The 21,693-nt window shown below is 37.5% G+C and overlaps 2 protein-coding genes across 6 annotated transcripts in view; one reads left to right on the forward strand and one right to left on the reverse strand.

Moving 5' to 3' along the window:
• The window catches only part of arid2 (AT-rich interactive domain 2), a 45,838-nt gene extending 29,176 nt beyond the window's left edge, over positions 1-16,662 (forward strand). For 2 of the 3 annotated variants that reach the window (XM_016238834.1, XM_016238835.1), the window contains exon 21: positions 1,616-3,145. In XM_016238834.1, the coding sequence (XP_016094320.1) occupies positions 1,616-1,727 (112 nt within the window). In that variant the 3' untranslated portion in view covers positions 1,728-3,145. Of the gene's footprint in view, positions 1-1,615; positions 3,146-16,651 lie in introns of those variants that run through there. The other variant, XR_001605218.1, reaches the window with a different exon arrangement.
• LOC107555897 (protein SCAF11) lies at positions 9,934-21,131 on the reverse strand. Of its 3 annotated transcripts, none has more exons than XM_016238837.1 (15): positions 20,932-21,131; positions 20,517-20,577; positions 20,213-20,349; positions 17,895-17,972; positions 17,727-17,806; positions 17,584-17,654; positions 16,932-16,966; positions 16,742-16,842; positions 16,519-16,635; positions 16,307-16,380; positions 12,649-14,718; positions 12,030-12,355; positions 11,156-11,332; positions 10,956-11,075; positions 9,934-10,613 (listed from the first exon to the last, which is right to left on the reverse strand). In XM_016238837.1, the coding sequence occupies exons 2-15, from the start codon at positions 20,536-20,538 to the stop codon at positions 10,503-10,505; spliced, it is 3,519 nt and encodes a 1,172-aa protein (XP_016094323.1). In that variant the 5' UTR covers positions 20,539-20,577; positions 20,932-21,131; the 3' UTR covers positions 9,934-10,502. The 3 variants fall into 3 exon arrangements, with proteins under 3 accessions (XP_016094323.1, XP_016094324.1, XP_016094322.1); XM_016238838.1 differs by having other exon boundaries at positions 11,156-11,329; positions 16,932-16,969; XM_016238836.1 differs by having other exon boundaries at positions 16,932-16,969.
• Between the last annotated feature and the right edge of the window lie 562 nt (positions 21,132-21,693).

Genomic DNA, 21,693 nt, shown 5'->3' on the forward strand with positions numbered 1-21,693 from the left:
GTTCGATATAATGTTTATGCGCCAAAAGCGGAACGAAACCGCACGACTCATTTGAATCGCGCCACACGGACCGTTATCCGCTCGGATCAAAGTTCAAACTGCGCAGCGTGAGCTCACTAGAGCAGATGCATTTACTTCAGTCACGTGAGCACTAAACAGTGCTGCGAGATCCAGTGTGAAGCGCAAATAGAGCGATGAACACAAATGAATGTGATTTAAACTAGTTTAAAGCCAAACAGGAGAAACACTGTGTGCAACGAGACAGTCAGAAGGCTTTTCAATCTACACGTCGCTATCATCCTATCCTATCAGCTCCTATCAGTAACACTCACTGCACCATGGTATTGTGGCAGAAATGTGGGATATTCACATTGAATTTTATAACAGTTGTAATGGTATATAATTATAGTATGTATTTATGATTAAGCTATAGCATGTGTGCATTTATACAGAGTGTTTTTAGACTACTGTTTTTCATACAAATAGGCTACCTAAAAACCATATAGTTATATTTTTACCATGGTATTGAGGTTCTATATGTATGGTTTTAACTGTGTTTATCATGATTTAAATGTATGCTACTATGGGAGACCAATGCTTAATTAAAACTAAAAAAAACTGTGTTAGAATAAATTTAACCATATAAAACTGAGATTGCTACCATTTTTACAGATGTTACTGATTTTGATAATGAACAAAAATTTACCTCTTCATCCTAACTCAAGCTACTATCAAATGTGCATTCCAAGAGACAAAAAAGTGATATTATTATCAGGCAACCCAAACCTGTTTCTTGATTTGAAACAATGTCACTTAATAGAACATGCAGAAACAAAGAAATTAATTTTTCTATTTAGATATTTATTTTGTTAAATCATTATAATGAGCCCAAATTAATGGTCTGGCTTCTACAACTTTCACTTTGGAGCAAAAATCTGGCTTTAAACTGGAAAGAACAAAAAATTTGACATTTATCATGATAATTATCGATATCGACTGATATGAAGAAAAAAAAAAAATTTTTAATTTCTGTAAAAAAAACAAAAAAACATTTAAGATTAATTTAAGGAATGTTTAATAAATCTTACCTTTATTTATTTATTACATTTTTACATTTCATTTAAAAAAAACATTGTCATATTTCACCTAAAAAATAAATCCGTTTTAATATTCCAATATGTAAATATAAAAGCACACTGAAAAGTATTTAAACATCATTAAATATTTTGATCATTTGATCATTATATTTATAAGAATTGGATTTTGGAGTACAGACTATAGTACAAAAATTTCTGCCTTTGCAATAATGTATAATAATAATAATAATTGTTTTTACTACAAATATTTTTATAATTTTATACAATTTCCATTTCTATAAGATTGATGTAGGGAATGTTTAATTTAACAATGCAAATTTTTTCATGTTTTTAAGACTTAAAATGGTCTTTTTGGATTAGAATGGATTAGTATTACTGTTATTGTTATTAGTAGTAATACTGTTATTGTCGTTCTTAATGCAAGTAAAAAAAATTTTTTATTTTAGGGTGAAATGTGACTTCTAGCATGAAAAAGAAAAATGGACAAAGTAGACTGATTGTTGTGTGTTTGTGTTCAGGTTGGTAAGGCGGCATGAAAACCATCTCTCTGTGCTGGCGCTGAGCACTATGGAGGTCTCCACCACGCTCGCGAAATGCCTTTACGAACTCACACGCTCTCTGCAGGCCTGAGCTCCGCTCAACCCAAAAACCTTCGGAAGGAGACGAGAAGCCCATTTCCCCATTCTGCTGCCACACAGGTCGCCAGCGTCGTTGGGTTGTCTCCCTAAACCCCCTCCCACACCCTGCTCTCTCTCTCTCTCTCTCTCTCTCTCTCTCTCTCTCCCTCCCTCCACCTCCCTCACAAACTGCCACGGGTCTTCCACCAGCCACTCAGAAACCAGCGCCCATTTCACTCTTCTGACCCCCTCTTCATGCCTGGCCCGACGAGCACATTTTTATAGCCCCAGAGGGATGGGGGGGGGGATTCTGTGGGCGGGGCAAGTGGACAACGGTGCGGCAGAGGTGTGGCTAGATTGTTTTGTTTTTTTCTTTATAACTTGATAGCTTGGTTTTCTTACTTGAGCCGATTATATTTTCACTTATTTATTATTGAAATAAATACCAATATGAGTAAATGATAAAAAAAAAAATTGTGTAAATATTTGTGAATAGATATAAAGTTAAATCACCCTCCTTCATGCCGCTGCTACCCACTGGTATCAGAAGCATTACGTTAGTAGGTTCAGACTCACAGTTTTTTATTTCAGCCCCTGGTTACTCGTTTGAGATGTGATTCTATACTCAGCAGTGGATGAATGTACTTAAACCCTGTAAATATTCTGCGAAGGTACTGATGCTGTAAAGTTTTGGGAGGGCTGGCGGAGGGCTACAGGTTTTTCTTTGTGGAGCTGTGATTTTATTTTTTTGTTTTTCTCCCCTTTTTTGTACTGTTATAACTTGTAGAACTCATTTTGCTGGCTGAAAGAGTATGAAATAATATATCATATGTCATTTTGTAGAAGAGACAAAAACATATTGAAGGTATTCCCCTCAACCTGTATTCACTGTAAGCTTCAGAGTACGAGCCCGACGGCCCGTACGTGATTCTTTTTGTATTTGTAAATTGGTTTAAATACATGGAGTTTTATACAGGTTTTCTCTTGTGTTCTTTGCTTTCCGTGCAGGTATGATATTTTCCTCCAGACCTTTTTTCTATCTTAATATAGTGTGGGATTTTATTGTACTATTTTGCGTTTTCTTTTTCTTTTTTTCATCCATTCTTACGACCATGCCACATTCCGGCTCCCGGACCCCAGGCTGTCCTCTCTGCTGTGTGTTGTGTAACATTTATTACTGCCTGTTGTGTTAGCATCCCAGTGGGGTCACGACCCCTTCCCCCCCACCCCCTCACCATTTCTGCAGTGTCTGTAGGGTGTGCGATGATACATATATCTCTAACAGTCTGATATAGATTGGCTTCATTTACTTTGGTGACTGTTTATAGTTTTTAAATAAAAGACTGAACATTTTTGACATACTGTTGACATGCCTTTTTTCCCTTGCGGATCCCCCAGTCATCTGGATTGAATTTTTTCCTGTGTGTTCGAATAGGGATTTTAATAATAGAAAGCAATATCAGTACATTTTACATTAGAATATACAGAACAGGTGCATGAAGAAGACTAACTACAGATGCGTGCAGGGGGATATGCATTCACATAAATGTTAATACCGTAAATAAATATTAGCATTTTCTGCATGTGTGAATAAAGTCAGAGCTGATGGGAAGTTTTGGTGACTCTTGCTTCATAAAGCTACGGTGGCCGAGAAGTGCAAAACAAATCACAATTCTGAAAACAAAATAAATTACAAACGCAAATGCAAGTCTAAAAAACAAAATAACAATAAACGACTGGGGTTCGATCCCGCCTTTTGCCGAACTTTTTTTTTTCTCCCTTTTCAAATCTCGTATCACATCATAAAGGCATTTATTTTTAATAAAAATTAAGGAAATGGCAATATCAGTACATTTTACATTAGAATATACAGAACAGGTGCATGAAGAAGACTAACTACAGATGCGTGCAGGGGGATATGCATTGCACATAAATGTTAATACCGTAAATAAATATTAGCATTTTCTGCATGTGTGAATAAAGTCGGAGCTGATGGGAAGTTTTGGTGACTCTTGCTTCATAAAGCTACGGTGGCCGAGAAGTGCAAAACAAATCACAATTCTGAAAACAAAATAAATTACAAACGCAAATGCAAGTCTAAAAAACAAAATAACAATAAACGACTGGGGTTCGATCCCGCCTTTTGCCGAACTTTTTTTTTTCTCCCTTTTCAAATCTCGTATCACATCATAAAGGCATTTATTTTTAATAAAAATTAAGGAAATAATCAAAAAGTTGAAAATAAAGTATCGGGTAGGGTTAGGCTAGGTGTAGGGAGGGCTTTATTGTACCAACAAGGTGGCATCCATTTAATAATTAAAATTATAATTTACACTTAATATGTTATTATTGCATACTGTTTTATAATGTACTACAATACTGAAGTGCAAATAATTGCCACTATTTGCAACAAGTAGTATACTTGATAGTAGAAATCCTGCTATTTTAACATAGTGTAAATAGAATCCATTGCTAATACGAGATTTGAAAAGGGAGGGAAAAAAGTTAGGCAAAAGGCGGGATCGAACCCGGGTCGATCACGTCAAAAAGCCAATGACACGCGCTTAGCCATTTGAATATCCATAAAATATTCCGTATTTTTAATTCCATAGTAAGGGCAATTCATACAATACATTTAAACTGAGCTACTTTAATACCATCTCCGAACTTTCTACCATGACTTCGGCTGGTTCTTCCCTGTATACGTTGATTGACAGATGTCTCATCCAGTCAGCGGTGAGTAATCCCAAACCAATGGCGCTTGTCGTTGTGTTTTCTGACTTGTTAATTTGTTTTCGAATTTGTCATTGTGTTTTCTGACTTATGTTTTCTGAATTGTTATTTTGTTTTTTAGACTTGCATTTGCGTTTGTAATTTATTTTGTTTTCAGAATTGTGATTTGTTTTGCACTTCTCGGCCACCGTATAAAGCAGCTCATATGAGACTCGATTTGACTGACAGAACTTTTAAACGTGAATGTACCGAAACGTTTCAGACACAAAACATGACGGCGACGCTCAAGAGCGTGTCTACGAGATGAGATGAATCAGGTGTGTGTGATTAGAAAGACGCACACAAAGTGTGTAATATTGCATGCAATTTTAGCATCATCAGGTTCTTCCCTTGTGGCGGGAGGAATAAGAAGAAAATCTCGTGGAAAACAAGTAAGTTCAGAATAACTGACTGGGATTATTAAAACAGGAACAGTTTCTTATCTGAGAGGTTGCTCTCCTAAAACTGAGACCGTCGCTGCTTTATACACCTGTGCAGTGACGCGGGTAATCTCCGGCAGGTGTGTGATTACCGCTTCGGCTCTGCACTTCCGTGTTTGTGGAGGTTATCATTTGATTTATCACATTTTTCCATATTTGATTTTTGGTCATTGGATAGTGTAATAAAAAATATATATATATATAATTAATTAATTAATTAATTCCGATCAATAGAAAATAATTTCTAGCAAGGAAATAGCCGCAGTAGTGTAATTCACACAGTTGTGAATCGAATTATTTTAAGTATATTACAAATACAGTATGTTTCTACTAAAGAAAATAAGTAATTTGCCATATTTTTGTACATTTATTTATTTATTTATTCATTCATTTGGCTAAACATGATCAACAATTTATTAGAGATATTACATATTTACCCTCAGATTATAAATCTAACAGTATATTTCTTCTAAAAAACGATGAGACGTTTTGTTGCCACACGAGATAATCAATAATTTATTAAATCATTTTGAATCAATGTGAACTAATGTAAAATTTTCTAAGCGTTATTGCTAAAGTAGCAGCAATGTAATTCACACAATTCACCACAGGAGGGCGCTCGGTTCTTTTGACTGGCATGTTTTATATATATATATATATATATATTTACAGTCTGTTTTTAAAATTAGTTTAATTATCTTATTAGTTTTCCCAATAATAGGAACGTTTTCACTGCGCAGAATAAACATTCATTTATAAAAACTAATCCGAATCAAAACAAAATCATGTAATGCAAGTTTTTATTATAATTCGAGTTTTAGCAATAGAAATACGTTGCATTTATGTAATTCACACAATTCACCACAGGAGGGCGTTTAAACTCGAAATGTAAATGTATATTACAGATGTAAAAATATATATTTTACTTAATAAAATGAGTAATTTGAAAGGCTTTTTGCTGCTTTACAAGGTAATAAACAATGTATTAAATATTAAATCAATAAGATAATTTAATGCAATTTCCTCTTACTCGAGTTATAATTAACAGCTGTGTAATTCAGTTCACCACAGGAGGACGTTAAGTATTTCTAGGTAAACTGATTTTTATGCTGCATATGGTCTTCAAAAATGTATTAAATATTTTTAAGTCGGGACAAAATAATTTAGTGCCATGTTTCCCTCTTATTCGAGTTACAGCTTTAGAGGAAAGTAGCAGCCGTGTAATTCACACAATTCACCACAGGAGGGCGCTCAAAATGGTCACTAATGTACAGTGTCACAAATGTAAGAGTATAGTAAAAGTTTATTTCTGCTAAATATAAGGGAGTTCATTTGACATTTTTGCTGCTTAAGGTAATGAACGATTTGTTAAGTATTAAATCAATGTAAAATAAGTAAATACAAGCTTTTATTCTAACTCGAGATGAAAGAAGTATCAGCAATGTAATTCACACAATTCACCACAGGAGGGCGCTTAAGATTCGGAATTTAAATGTATGTTACAAAATAAAAAATGTCAACTAATTTAAGTAGGTAATTTGACAGATATTTTTTAATTTACACAGTTCACCACAGGAGGTTAAGTTCACTTAACTTAAAAAAATAAAATAAAAAATAAAAAATACAAATGGGAGGTAGAACGCAATTTAATATTAATGGCACATTATAGTTATAGCTGAAATAGCAGCAATGTATTTCCCAAAATGCACGCTCGGACTCACTAAATTTATATTACAGACATAATAATGTATTTCTACTAAACTCAGCAAAAATAGACAATTTGCCAGATGTTTTATTGCTGCACAGATTAAACAAATTAATAATAAATAAATGTGAATCAACGAAAAATTATTTAATGCAGCGTTTTCTTCTGGCTTGAGTTTTAGCAATAGAAATAAGTTGCAGCAGGGTAATTCACGCAATTCACCACAGGAGAGCGATTAAACTCGAAATTTGTCAATAATGTGTGCCACAAATGTAAAAATATATTTTTACTAAATATAAGGGAGTTCATTTCACATCTTTTGCTGCCTAACAACAAGGTAAAGAACAATTTATTATATACTAAATCAATGCAAAATAATTCAATGCTAGAAGAAAGTAACAGTAATGTAATTCACACAAAGTACCACAGGAGGGCGTTTAAACTCGAAATGTAAATGTGTATGACAGATGTACCTGTTGAAGTAGTTACCAGCAGTGTAATTCAAACAGTCCACCACAGGAGGGCGCTCGGTTACGTTCAGTTCACTTGCCTTTTTTTTGCCCATGGCTCAAGCTACGGACACACACACACTACTATGGAATAAAATCACTATCAAAAGTTTGGGGTCAGTAAGACTTGTAATGTTTTTAAAAAAAGTCTCTTCTGCTCATCAAGGCTGCATTTATTTTATTTAAAAAAACAGAAAAAAACAGTAATCTTGCAAAATGTTATTACAATATAAAATAATGGTTTCTATTTTAATATCCTTTAAAATATAATTTATTTCTGTGATGCGCAGCTGAATTTCCATCATCATTACTCCAGTATAAAGATCACATGATCCTTCAGAAATCATTATCATATGCTGATTTATTATTAGAATTATCAATGTTGTGCTGCCAAATATTTTTTTGGAAACTGCGATACTTCTTTCAGGATTCTTTGATGAGTAAAAACTTAAAAAGAACAGCATTTATTCAAAATATAAATCTTTTCTAACAATATAAATCTTTGCTATCACTTCTTAATTTAACACATCCTTGCTGAATAAGTTTAAATTTCTTTCAAAAAAAGAAAGAATAAAAATGTACTGACCCCAAACTTTTGAATGGTAGTGTATATTGTTAGAAAAGATTTCTATTTTAAATAAATGCTCTTCTTTTTAACTTTTTATTCATCAAAGGATCCTGAAAAAAGTATCACAGGTTCCAAAAAAATATGAAGCAGCAACAGTTTCCAGCACTGATAATAAATCAGCATATTATAATGATTTCTGAAGATCATGTGACACTGAAGACTGCAGTAATGCTGCTGAAAATTCAGCTGCGCATCACAGGAATAAATTACAGTTTAATGTATATTTAAAAAGAAAAACGTTATTTTACATCATAATATTTCACAATATTAATTTTTTCCTGTATTTTTGATCAAATAAATGCAGCCTTGATGAGCAGAAGAAACTCCTGTAAAAAACTAAAATCATTCTGATCCCAAACTTTTGACCGGTAGTGTAAGAATAAATTCTATTAATGTTATTCCTACAATTCACCACAGGAGGGCGTTCAGACTTGAGTTTTTTACAGGTATGAGAATGTTGCAGCAGTGTAATACACACAACTCGCCACAGGAGGACGTTACATTCCTTTGCATGTTTAAAAAATGTAACAGAATTGTGCAGTCAATCAATATACATTCTTAAAAAATTGTTTTTTTTGCTGCTTCAAAGAATCAACACTTTATCAAATTAGTTTGAATCAATGCAATAGTCAGTGTTTTTCCTCTGGCTCAAGTTACAGAAGTCCGAATAAAGTAATAGAAAAGTGTAATTAACAAAAATTTACCACAGTAGGGCGTTAAATTGCATTCAAATGAATCGAAATCTTTCTTTTAGAGTCTGACTCCTTTGGATATGAACAGGATTCAACTCGACTATAACTCATCAAACACTGCGAGTCTCAGACTCAAGAGTAGATGAGAAGAGCTTCAGTCAGCAGCTCCTGAGACTTTCTGAGGATGTTTGCTGACCAAACTCATGTGAGGTTGTCACATGCTACAGCGATTGTAAAACACATTTTTAAACGGTCAAAATATTATGTAAGGACATATCAGAAACCGCTTGAGTTTTGACCCACTAGTAACCCCGGTGGCTCAGTAGTCTGCACATCACGCCCTCATTTGAATGACCCGAGTTCGAGCCTCTCAGTAGTCTGCGCGTCGTGGCCCGAGTTTGAGCCTCACTCTTGCAAAGGCAAAATTGTGTTTCATTGGTTTTGACCAATTAAACAAGACAACATTCCAAAAAAAAGCAGTTTGAGTGCGGAAGTGCCAGTGGCTCAGTGGTCTGAGTCCATTCTCCCTAATTGGAGGGTTGCTGGTTCGAATCTGGCCTGGACACAGAAGCACGGTTGCGGTCGGGATGGTCACCTGGTCATGAGCTGTGTAAGGAGCTATTGAAGCATGAAAGGTGAACCAAGAGAAGGCAGGACACAAAGGGGGGAGGGTATATCCAGGCACCCTCCCCCTGGGGACTTTCGGGACAATGACCAGTAGTGGTTAAACATCTTGTCGACTTAAAAAAATTATCCAGGCACCATACTAAGTCAACAGTTTTCCTGCAGTGGGCTCTGGGTAACCCACTGCTCCACCACAACCTTCACAATTGCACCGCCAGCTATTCACACCACACCAAGCCTTCAATTCCTGGAGATCTGGCCAGGATTTGAACCAGCAGCCTCTGACCCATGAGGCAGAGCTCATACCACTGAGCCACAGATCTCTTTGCTCTGTTTGTGCTGGAACTTATATTTCACCCGTCAACCGGCACGAGAACCGCGCTTTCACACTATATAAGTAAAACCGAAGTCAGGTTACGGCCGAACTCGTCTTTCTGTCGGGTGATTGTCCATACGCATCGAAACACGAAGCATGGATGCTTCATTCACACATACTTCCGAATCACTTTCACAGGCGTCATGATTCAACTGATTCAGTGCTCCGATACTGAAGGATCTCAGAGGGTTTTCGGGCATCACTTCGGGCAACAGTGATTCAGATCCAGACTGATCATTAGCCACAATGTAGAGTTCAAGACATTGAAATGATTCAGTCGGAGGATTTGCTACTCTCGAGTTGAACAGTCGACAATTTTGAGAGCCTTAATCATCTCAGGCAAACAAAAAGCTAGGCAAGTTGAGTTAACGAGCCCTTGTTAAGGTTAATGAGAGTGTTTGAGATATCAGAGGTCTGATTCGACTCGGTGAACACAAACTGATCTGACCTCAGTAAAAAGACAAAAGATGAGATTCAGAGAGCTGGTTTATTTCATTGCTTCTGGGAGGGTAAACAGACAGTGATTGAACTGCATAAACAGAAGTACAGGACTTTAACCTGCATATGACAACAAAATCATCTCAGCTCACCAGCAAACTACCCACACACTCAAACACGCATTCGGCATCTTCAGGGAATATTAAAGCTAATGCACATGTACTCCAGATTGTTTCGATGCTTCTAAAGGGAAAAGTCTTTGACTACTGAGAGAGACAGGACAGGTCCAGTCATTCCACTTGAATCATTTGCCTTAATTATTCATTATCTTTGCTACTTTAAACTTGGAAGCAAAATGCGATTAGAGCGACACCATTACAGATCTTTAACCCCCCCACCCACACACATACATACATACACCCATGAAACACAATCCAATAAAGGGCATTTGCACAATATCAAATCCAAATTAAACAAAATATGTAATCTCTAGAAAAATCTTCATTCTCGTATTTAAATGTGTTAAGAACGGCTCCAGTCAGTGGCACCGGCAGCAGCCCGCGGTGGAGGAATTGCACTTGTGCAGTCAGCAGATCAGCGACCCTCAGCTATTCTCGGATTTGCTTTTGCGGATGCATTTGTATTTGTCAACATATGCTTTCACCAGGTTGGCCACCTTGTCGGCGTTCACCTCGCCACTCTTGCTGAGGCACACCTGAGAGGAGGAGAAAAACAATTACTGTGTGCATTTGTAAAGCTGTTTGCACAAAATTAAACATTTGAGCAAAACATTATGCTGAAACAGAGGAATAGTTACACTAAAATCAAAATGAATATAAAGTTCAACTGTGATTTGAAAGTGTCAGAGACAATCATTCAATATGGAGTAGAACTAAAAATTAATAAATAAATTTATGAATACATAATTGTAAAAAAAATTATATAAATACAATTTAAAAATAAAAGCATATGACAATAGTATAAAGTAAACAAAGTAAATATACATACAATTCTATACATATATATTTTATATAATATTTTCTAAAAATTAACTTACTTTTTCCACAGCTTTCCGTACAATCTCTTTATATTCCTCCTTGTTGATTTCATTCTTCTGATAATATGGCTTAATCGCTGCTTTCACCTCATTGATGGCCCGCTCTTGAATCTGCAATTTCTGTTTGAAAGGGAAAATGCATTTTAGGAACTAATATCAACAATAGCGTGGATTAGTTTGCTTAAATGTGCAACACCTGCCTTCTCTTTCTTTGAGCTGTCAGCATGGGCCTTGCTGTGAGAGGCGGGTTGGGTGGTGGTAGAGGATGGCTGGGACGCACTGGGCATCCAAACAGGACGAAGCTGCCCAACAACTACTTTGGTTGGCATGGGTTTAAACAAACCTTTGCCTGGTACAGGAAAACTGGGCATCACCTGCTGTACAGTATGCAAATGTTACAACCAAAATGGCACATAACATGAATTCATTTAAAAGGTTAGTTCACCCAAAAATGAAAATGTTGTCATTAATTACTCACCCCCATGTCGTTCCAAACCCATAAGACCTTCGTTTAACTTTGGAACACAAATTAAGATATTTTTGATGAAATCCGAGAGCTTTCTGACTACCACTGTCAAAGCACAGAAACATAGTAAGGACATCAATAAAATAGTCCATGTGACATCAGTGGTTCCACTGTTATTTTACGAAGCTATGAGAATCTGCATCAGCAGCATCGCATGCATGCATCGATAATGGCAGAGGACTGTCCCGGGAGAGAAAAAAAAAGTTGAATAAAGTCGTTATTTATGTTTTCTTTGCGCACAAAAAGTATTCTTGTAGCTTTGTATAATTACATTGGAACCACTGATGTCACATGGACTGTTTTAACGATGCCCTAACTACGTTTCTGTACTTTGACAATGGTAGTACCCTTGCTGTCTATGGAGGATCAGAAAGCTCTCGGATTTCATCAAAAATATCTTAATTTGTGTTCCGACAATGAACGAATGTCTTATGGGTTTGGAATGAGTAATTAATGACAGAATTTTTGGGTGAACTAACCCTTTAAGTTAGGGATGGATGAATATTAAACAAATTTTTTTTTTAAATTATAAAAATCATTGTGCTCACCTGAGGCTGGTGACTTTCAGATGGTATTGCTGTGAAGCCGCCCTGTTGCACAGGTGGAGGAGGTGGTGGAGGTGGAGGCAGTGCCTGCACAGCTATGCATGGGACCTGGAGGAGCGGCCCAGTGGGGTGCAGCTGCACTGGCACTGGAGGGGGCAAGCTAAACTGGGGAGGAGGCTGCAGACCTACGGCTGGAGGTCTTGGCAGCAGAGGCCCCATGGGGTAAGGGAGGACCCCCATCACACCCGTCTGGTGGGGCATCAGGGGAGGGGGCAGGGCTGGCACCGCCTCTGTTGGCAGGCGTGCATTTGGCTCATTCTGGGGGGGATCTGGAATATGGAAAACAGACATGAATGTAGTGGAGATGGTAAGGTGACCTGAACATGCTAAAGAGGGAATGCACAGCTGGCAAGATGGGCTTTTGATAAACTTGACTGTCTATGCACAAGAAACACAAATTTGTTGTTAAATTAGTGTTTTTTGACTAAAGAAAACAGAGGGGGGAAAATGTCAACAACCCATAAAGTATTTTTGATGGAATTGGGTAAAATGGAATGAAATGGAATTTACGAGAAAATTAAAATGATTTGGATTTATGGCCTTTATTTGGATAAAGACACACCTGCTTGTTTTGGGACTCCTGGTGCACCTTGATCATCCTCTTGTCTGTTCCAGGTGTTGTTCCCACCTCCCCTGTCTCTGCGCGAGTAGTAGTTCTGCACATCAGCAGGGAGAGTTCGGCGTACGGCCCAGCTGGACGCCGATGACCACCCGGAACGATCCAGCAGAGTCTCAGCGCCCTCAGACTCTTTTCTCTTCCCTCCAGCTCTATTGTCGTTGAAGCGATTATAAGAATCTGCATTGTTTGCCGTACCTGAGAAAGAAGTACGTTGCCTCCAATTATCTGCTGGCTCGCCCTGCTGGCCAGATGACCAGTGTGCGCCTCCTCCGCCGCGGCCAGCGTTCCAGCCACCTCGAGACCAGGACTCTGCAGGCGGATCACCAGCATTTTCATCCCTTCGTGGCTCCCGTCCTCTGGAATCAGCATCTGACCAAAGCCTCTCCCTCTCTCGCACCCAATCCGGGTTCTCGCTCCTGCCTCGGTCGGGCGATGCCTCATGGAAGTTGCCGTTGTCAGACGAAACGGGCTCTCTTGATGAGAAATGCCCAGGTTTCTCTGCATTGTTCCACCAGTTGGAATTGCGTAAACCTCGTCCATCGCCCCTGCTCCTCCATTCATCCCCACCCCAAGACTCTCTCTTGCGAGGAGAGTGGCCACCTTGATCAGCACGTTCCTGGGATGGGCTCCTGTGTCCAGGTCGGTTTCTGTTTCTGGAGCGACTACGTCGCCTGCGACTCCGCTCCCTACTACGACTACGGCTCCGATTCCGCCGGCCATCCCGCACCTCCTCTTGCTGCTCACGGTTTCGAGACGTGGACCGGGTCTTGTGGCTACGATCCCGTGATCGAGACCTTGACCTGCGAGACCCTTCACTCCTAGACTCCCTGTTGGGAGACCAGGTGGTCGTAGGCGAGTGAAAGCGAGACCTGCGGGATCGTCCCTCCCGCTCCCTCTTATCCGAGACTTTTTCCTCCTTACAAGAGTCAAGTTTGGGCTTTGGATCATCCATCTGAGGCGCGTTCGCAGTAGGATCCATCCCAGCTTCAGCAATGTGGGCTTCAATCTCGGATGCAGGAGAATCGCACTCCATAGGAATGAGGTCAGTGTTATCCTGAGGACAACTTGCATTAGTGTCCTTTGATTCTGGCACGCCTTTCTCTTCTGGAACCGACGTTTCGGCAGCCTGGTCCTCTTTGAGAGGTAGAGGACTACTGGATTCCTGCTTGTCCGAACAGTCTTCTGTGGTGTCAGGCTCTGGTTTCGGATCTATAATCTGGTCTGAAGGATCTGTATGAGGTTCAGCTGTTGGTTCCACTTGCAGAGATGATTCAGCATCCTGGGAATCAGACTGAGACTCTTCTAGATCTGCACAGGAAGGAGATGGACAATCTTGCTCCTGTATTGGTGGAACATTCACTAATTCTACTTGGTCTTCATCATTTGTCTCCACTTCTTGCTTGCTATCTTCTTGTGGAAGTATCTGATTGTCTTCACCTTCAACCATACTCTCCGTTACCACTTCTACTTTTGCCGTTTCCTCTTCCTGGCTACTGGCATCAGGGGAAGCACATTCATCCTCAGCAGGACTCGTCTGATTCTCCACCTCCATCTTCTCCTCCGAATCGACTGGCTCTTGATCACCATCGATCTGATCAGAACTTGCTTTCTGGTCTGGTTTTGATTCCTCGGATTCGGTTTCCTCAGTGACTCCATCTTCATCATGATTTCGAACCTCAGTTTTCTGCTTCTCATCCTCAGGTCTCTCCACCTTCACCTTCTTTGGACGTCCTCTCGTCTTTGCTCCAGACCTCGGATTGCTCCCCTGCTGCCCTCTGCTTGTAGAAGCATGAGTATCATTTATGGTTTGTGGTGTAGAAGACGTGGTATCTGAATCTGTCGGCTGTGACTGTGCGGCTGAGGAATCCTCCGCCTCAGAGCGACTGTGTCTAGAGGAGCGCCTGGTAGCAGCAGCTTCTGCTGGTTTCACTGAGGTCTTTGACCCAGAACCCCTGGTTCCCTTTTTTCCCTCACCTTTGGGGCAGGTGACAGCACAAACTACACCATGAGGAGCTAATAAATATAGGAAATAAAGTGTTAATAAACATATAATAAAAAAGTAACATAACCGGGAAGAAGTGAAACTAAAATGGGCACTAATTCATTTTAGTTTTCATTTGTAATACGTACTTCATAAAACTTTAATTATTATAAAGATGAAACCTTTAAAAAAAAGTTAAGATATTTACCAGAATCTCCCTTTCTCTCTCTCTCTCTCTCTCTCTCTCTCTCTATATATATATATATATATATATATACTGTATACTAGGCAAGTCTCAATCTAACAAAAAACAAATACATTGCCAAATATAAAGAAGACATTAAAAAGTTGGAGAAAATACTAAAACCAGTTGGAGAAAAAAAAAAACTACAGGAACACAGATTTATTATTTTTAACAAAAAGCTAATTAGCTCAGACATCACTAAATTACAAAATTTTTTGATAACTTAAAATGACAAAATAGCACTAGGAAATAAAATATGAAAAAATTAATTAAATAAAAAAATAAATAAAACTAAATAAGCTGAAGCTAGAAAACGAAGTATAAAATAGGGATGCGCCGATCCGATATTCATATCGGGTATCGGCTCCGATAGTGCCATTTTTCTCGGATTGGGTATCGGTCAGAGAAAGTCGATCCAAATCCGAGATTTTTTATTTATTTTTTTCCTCGATTGTGCGAATTATTCTGTATTACTTCTGAAGGCATACGATAGCTTAATGTGAGCTACATATGAATATTTAAGTCCTTACATTAAAGTTCACACAAACTCTTTTCTCCGCTGTGGCTGTCAGTCATTCGTTCAGCCTTTAAACCCTGCTCGCGTTCGGTTACAGCAGTCAGCTCGGTAAAGCTCTCTCCAAGATCATTCTGTGTTCCCATTATACTTGATTTGTAAATACATGTCTATGATTTTGCAAAAAGGACTTTATCTTCTTGCCGGAGTTTAATGTTGTTTTGTTACTTGCTACCGGGAGTCTGTGAGAACAAAACACGGGCGTAGAAAAGACTCAATTGTTTTTAACGTGCACAGTAACTGAAATTTAAAACTGTTAAAAGAAAGGCTCAATAACCGTTGCACAGATATAATACACTACGCATCAATTTCTCTTCCCTTTGTGCTTTGCGGTTTTTAACACGAATCGTTTACAATGCTTACTAACCTAGTTTATGATACATTTTTGTCATAGATTATAAATATACATAGGCCTATATTTTTTCATATTTGTTTATTTTATTTTTCTTTATAATGAAGTAGTCTTTATCTAGTAGATTGTGAAAGAATGATTATCAGTTCCACACACAGAGATATATAAATTCTACATTTATTTAAATGAGGGAAAAAAAACTTCACTGGTATTGGATCGGAATCGGTATCGGCCAATACTGAACCCTAGGTATCGGAAGCGAAAATGGCGGATCGGAGCATCCCTAGTATAAACAAAACAAAAATGAATGAAAACAAAACTCAACTGAAAAGACAAAGTAGAAAAAAAAGTACAAATAAAAACTAGAGAGCAAATTTCAAATAACAACTTGAGTATTATGTATGTTCTTTAATATAAATTAAAGACACCTTGGTTTTCGAGTGGACATACCTGTGTGTTCAGAAAGTAGCAGATTCAGAGAGGCGGAGACAGCTGACAGAAGCAGGTGCGAGCGGAGTGATACCCTTAAAGTCGATAAGTAAAAGGTTCATAAGCCAAAATAAGGGACATGCACACAAAAGGAAATAGCAGCCAAATTGTACATATACTACATTTCAAATTCACATTTTCAAAACAAAAGCTGATCGAAACATGCTTCTCACCTGGGCACACCTGTAGAGAAGACAGGTACAGAGGCAGGAAGCCACCTGCGTTTTCTCTCTAATCTCCTCCACTGGACGCCGTCTGGTCCCTCCTCAGAAACCTCAACAGATCCTGTCCTACAGTGCAAAACAGAAACCACTTTAACATGCATCCAAGAGACACTGTTCAGAAAAAGAAACAAAAGTCACATGGTGTTCTGCCATTAGGTCAGTGTGTGCTTACATGATCTGTGTCAGTGTGCCAACCATCGCTCCCTGCTGGCTGGGCAGTGATGAGTGAAAATGCTTAGTGAGCAGAAGAGAGTGGCATGAGTCTTCATTCACCTGCACACATAAGCAATGCTTAACACGTCCTGTTTTGTTCATATGTGATAAATAAGACCAAACGAAAACACAATTAGTTTAAGACTAACCTTTCTGTTTTTATCCACAGATGCATCCAAATCGTCTGCTGGGGAAAAATACATTTATTTTGGCAAGTTTGGGGAGTTCTCAAGTCATTAAACATTTTTTTTCTGTTCTGTTATACAGAGTTCATCACGGCAATCAGTTAATAAATAAAAATATTTAGTTTACGCAACAAGTCTCTTACTTCGTTAAAAAAAGTGAAAACATCTACAGTAATATAGTTAAGATGAACTATATGGGGAAATATATTGTGCAGTACCAGATTACATTTTGTAAAAATATTAATTAGTTTTTAATATTAAATTTTTTTTTAAATATCAATAAACACTTATTTTTAAGATTTAAAGTTGAAATTAAAGTTGAAAATGTTCATGTTGCTTTACATTTTACTATCACATTTAGATACTATTATAGTTTTTATTTATATTTTGAATTAGTTATTTTTTTTTGGTTCACTAGTTAGTGAACTAAAAAAAAAACTTTATTTTAAGCTTTAATTTTTAGTTTAGTTAGTAACTATAATAACTCTGGTGCACAATACATTAATGTAAACAACAGAACTTTAACCTTGAATATTCTTTTATATTGAAATATCACACTTTTACTACCACACAAACACCTCATGAACAAGATGAGAATTAATATTGAAGCACATACATTTTCTGTGGTATTTCTGTTTGGCAGTAGCTCTTTTCTCTTGTGTTCTCTCCGTGTTTCCTGTCTCTCCCCTGTTAACGACAAAATTACCTATTTAATAATCAGATAAACAGCATATGCAAACACAATCACACTGCACTTACACAGAGACGCGACACATTCGTTGGCCATCCTGACTGCAGCACTTGTGCGGCTCTGACAGTCTGGGTGCCTTCACTGGAAGCTGAAACACAGAGGAGAAGCTCAGCTTAGTTTCATCAGGAATAAGTGCCTCTTACCAAGACATACAGGACATCAGGAGGACGTCTGACCTTGATGCACTGCTGCGAAGAGCCCTGCAGGTAGATCACGCTGAAGGGTCTGCGGTCCACCGGGCAGGACTGAACCATCTGTAGCCCATCACACACAACATTACAACCTGAGCAGTGTGCAGATTATACAGGCTATTAAATCTGACAGCACAGCACACACAGCACTAGGGGACCCATAAAAAATATACAGAGAAAAACAATATATATATTAAATAAACATTTAATTACTAATTAGATTAAATTACAAATGAGTAAACAAATATAACTAGATATTATATAATATAAATGTAAAATTATATATAACTAATATAACAGTTATAATGTAACTTAACAGAAACTAAATATTTTTTCAAACAATACTTTGGCATATTTCCAGTAATAATTTTTTCACCGTATAAATTGGGTCTTTGTACAAGAAACTTATGCCATTTTAATTTTAGAATGGAGGATAGTTATTTTTGGGGGTTGAGGCATTTAAAAGACTGAGAACCACTGCGTTAATCGACCAAATGCTACACACGTTCTGCCGTAGTAGTAGTAGTAGTAGTATATTTTTATTTAATGCCATGTCAGAATTTTAGGCTATTTTCATGGCAAAAACAATTCAAAAAATACAAGTATAACAAATACAATAAAAACCAGCAAACAAACAAACACAAGTTATATTACACAAGATTTATTTACATTAACATATGATAAAAATTCTAAAACTTTTTCTGGCAAAATTATACTAAATAACTCTTTAAGTGAGTTCACTTCATAAAAGAGTTTTCTACATACATTAAAAGCTGGACAGTCCCTTTCTGCCGTAAAACCAGATCAATAATGAAGGAACACCACATTCACTGGTCAAACAACTATTGCACAAGTTGAGTTTGAACTTTGCAGGTTTTGTGCAGAAACCACAAATAAAAACTAAGAGAAAGTGATCATGTTTTAAGAAACTGATCATGTGATCAAAAACCACATGCACAGGTTTTCACAGATATTCTGGTTTGATATATATCAGGGCTTGACATTAATGCTTGTCCGCGACAAGTGGATTTTTTTAATGGGGCAAGTGAAAGAATTTAGATTTTACTTAATTTTACTACATTCAGTGTAAATGTCGACTGACTGACAGTAAGTCAGTGCATTAAGTGACTTACATTTTAGTCACAATATTGACTGTTTTTGCGCCTGTGAAAATAGTTTCAAACGAAGCCACAGCAGAACTTTTGCCAACTCCAAGCAACACACAACAGTGTTTCATTACTGAATCATTCAGCGTATTTGAACAAATCGTGTGAGTCAATGATTCAGTGACTCATTCATTCACTTATGCTTCATTGAGTGACTTGCTGCCACCTACTGGTGATGCTGATTACATATTAAAGGCACAATATATAAGATTTTTTTTATTAAAATATCCAAAAACCACTAGAACAGTGTTATATATTTTGCTGACTTGTGTACTTCCATTATCCCAAATGTTTCGAAGAACGCCTGCCAATGACGTCATAACCCCTTGATTTCAGGTTTTGTTTTGTAGAAAACATGGAAACACCAAAGAAGCTTTAATAATGCCTTTGTCTATTTGTTTATTTTGAATACTCGCACACTAGCGGCGAAAATTACATATTGTGCCTTTAATGTCTTATTATTCTAACTATTATTCTTTATTTATAGATAAAATTTAATAATTAATTTGACATGAAAGATAACTCATATCTTATCATCTGTTCGGCCAAACATTTTATGGTCCTACCCCTTCCACAGCCAATATAAATACATATAAATACATTTAGACCACTTAACTTAGTGATTGTCATTAGGATGTGAAGAGACTGTCAACCAGCATAACCAAAGTTTTTTTTGAACCAAATCACCTACCCTGCCTTTGAGGAAAAATTAGCTCTTTATAAAGGTAAAAAGTGTCCTAAGAATCAATTTAAGGGAGCAAATATCACAAATATGTAAATTAAAGTAAGACCTGATAGAACACTGATATTAATACTGCTTCAGAATAAGAAAAAGCAACAACAAAAACTATATATATGTATATACATACATTACTGTTGTCATCTTTAATGTTATAGTTAGATTTTTTTTTTAAATAGTCTCTTCTGCTCACCAAGGCTGCATGTACTGCATGTAAAAACTGTAATGTTGTGAAAAATTGCTACAATTTAAAATAGCTGTTTTCTATGTGAACATATTGTAAAATGTCTTCAGTGTCACATGATCCTTCAGAAATCATTCTAATCCGCTGATTTGCTGCTCAACTCTATATATATATGTGTATGTATAAGGGTTTTAAATCAGAAGTGACAGCTGACCTGAGCCCAGCGGAGGATGCAGGCCGAGCAGTAGACGTGTCTGCAGCAGTCGGGTACGGCTCTATCCGTCCGTCTGGGTCGGTTCAGACAAATCGGGCACCGCTGAGCCTCCTCACCCTCATCAGAGTTCTGCCCGCCTGAAAAAAAATCACAAAGTTTTATTAAAAACCTTTTACACAATGATGCATTAAAATATAACATGCATCTCCCAACCAAAATCAGCAACTCAGTCCATGCCTAGTTCACTTTAGTGTATGTGAAGTTACAAAAGCAGCATGTCCAGATATGAATAAACCCCACTCACCCTTTCCTGGCCCCTCTTGCATCTTTGGCTCCGGGTCACGGCAGCTCTGAGCCCTTATTTACTGTCCCAAGCACATTTAAAGAAGAAACACGTGTAATAAAGCACAACTCAGACACATTAAGATCATCATAATGACAGCGCAACTCAGTCACTGTGTCTTTATTTGCTCTGTTTATTTACTCTCTCAGAACAGCTGAAGTTTGAGTTGCTCGTAAGCAGCCTTGAGCGATAATAGAGGCCTTTACAGCGCTTTATACTCATTTAAGTTAGTCCTGTATGAATAACCAGTGTGGGTAACACACATAGACACATATCGAGCTGTTATAAACACGCAATGTTTATAAGTTCCGACTCTTGTTTATCAGCGTTACGCGGCTAGCTGTGTTAGCATCTGCTGTCATTAACACACACTCACCTCCGCGCGCGTCCCTCCACGGGCTTCAGATCATATACTAGCACGCAGGACGCACCTCAGCGCAAAACACACACACTTTTTGCGCACTTTCATGAGCATTTGCGCTCGTAGTTGCGATAAATTTAGGCGTCCGGCCACATGTGGGTCAGAAGCTGCAGTTCCGCCTCTTCACCGCTTGGGGGCGCTGCAACGGGGCATGATGGGAGACCCACCGCGTCATCGCGTAGGGTTTAAGGTTCACAGAAGAAGAATTCGCTAGAGCGGCTGATGCTTCTTCCTGTTTATGAAAAATTAAAAAATAGTCCACCAGAGGGCGCTCCGCTTGCTCAGTACATTTAAAATGATACAACACATGCAAACAAATACATAAATAAAACAAAAACGATGAATGAAAACACGGGGGGAAAAAAAGAATCACTTTGTTAAATTCACATTATCTCTCATTTGTTATTTAGTAATATGAAATGTTAATGTGAGATGAAGCAGTGATGAAAATATTATTTCCATTAATAATTTTTTTCTGATATATTTTACTATAGAGTGTTACAGCCAAAATAAGTCCTTGCTTGAGTATTATTTCAGATCCCAGGATATTTTATATAGTATAGCAATATAGTATAATATCAATATTCATTAAATATTGATGCTTGCTGTTCAAATGTAATACAAGTAATTAATAAAAATATATATTAACACTTTTTCACTTTTTTAATTACACTTTTAGCTTTTATGATGTGTAACCACTGATAAAATCATTAACTA

Source organism: Sinocyclocheilus grahami, unplaced genomic scaffold (genome assembly GCF_001515645.1).
Source record: "Sinocyclocheilus grahami isolate Dianchi unplaced genomic scaffold, SAMN03320097.WGS_v1.1 scaffold548.1, whole genome shotgun sequence".
Lineage (NCBI taxonomy): Eukaryota > Metazoa > Chordata > Actinopteri > Cypriniformes > Cyprinidae > Sinocyclocheilus > Sinocyclocheilus grahami.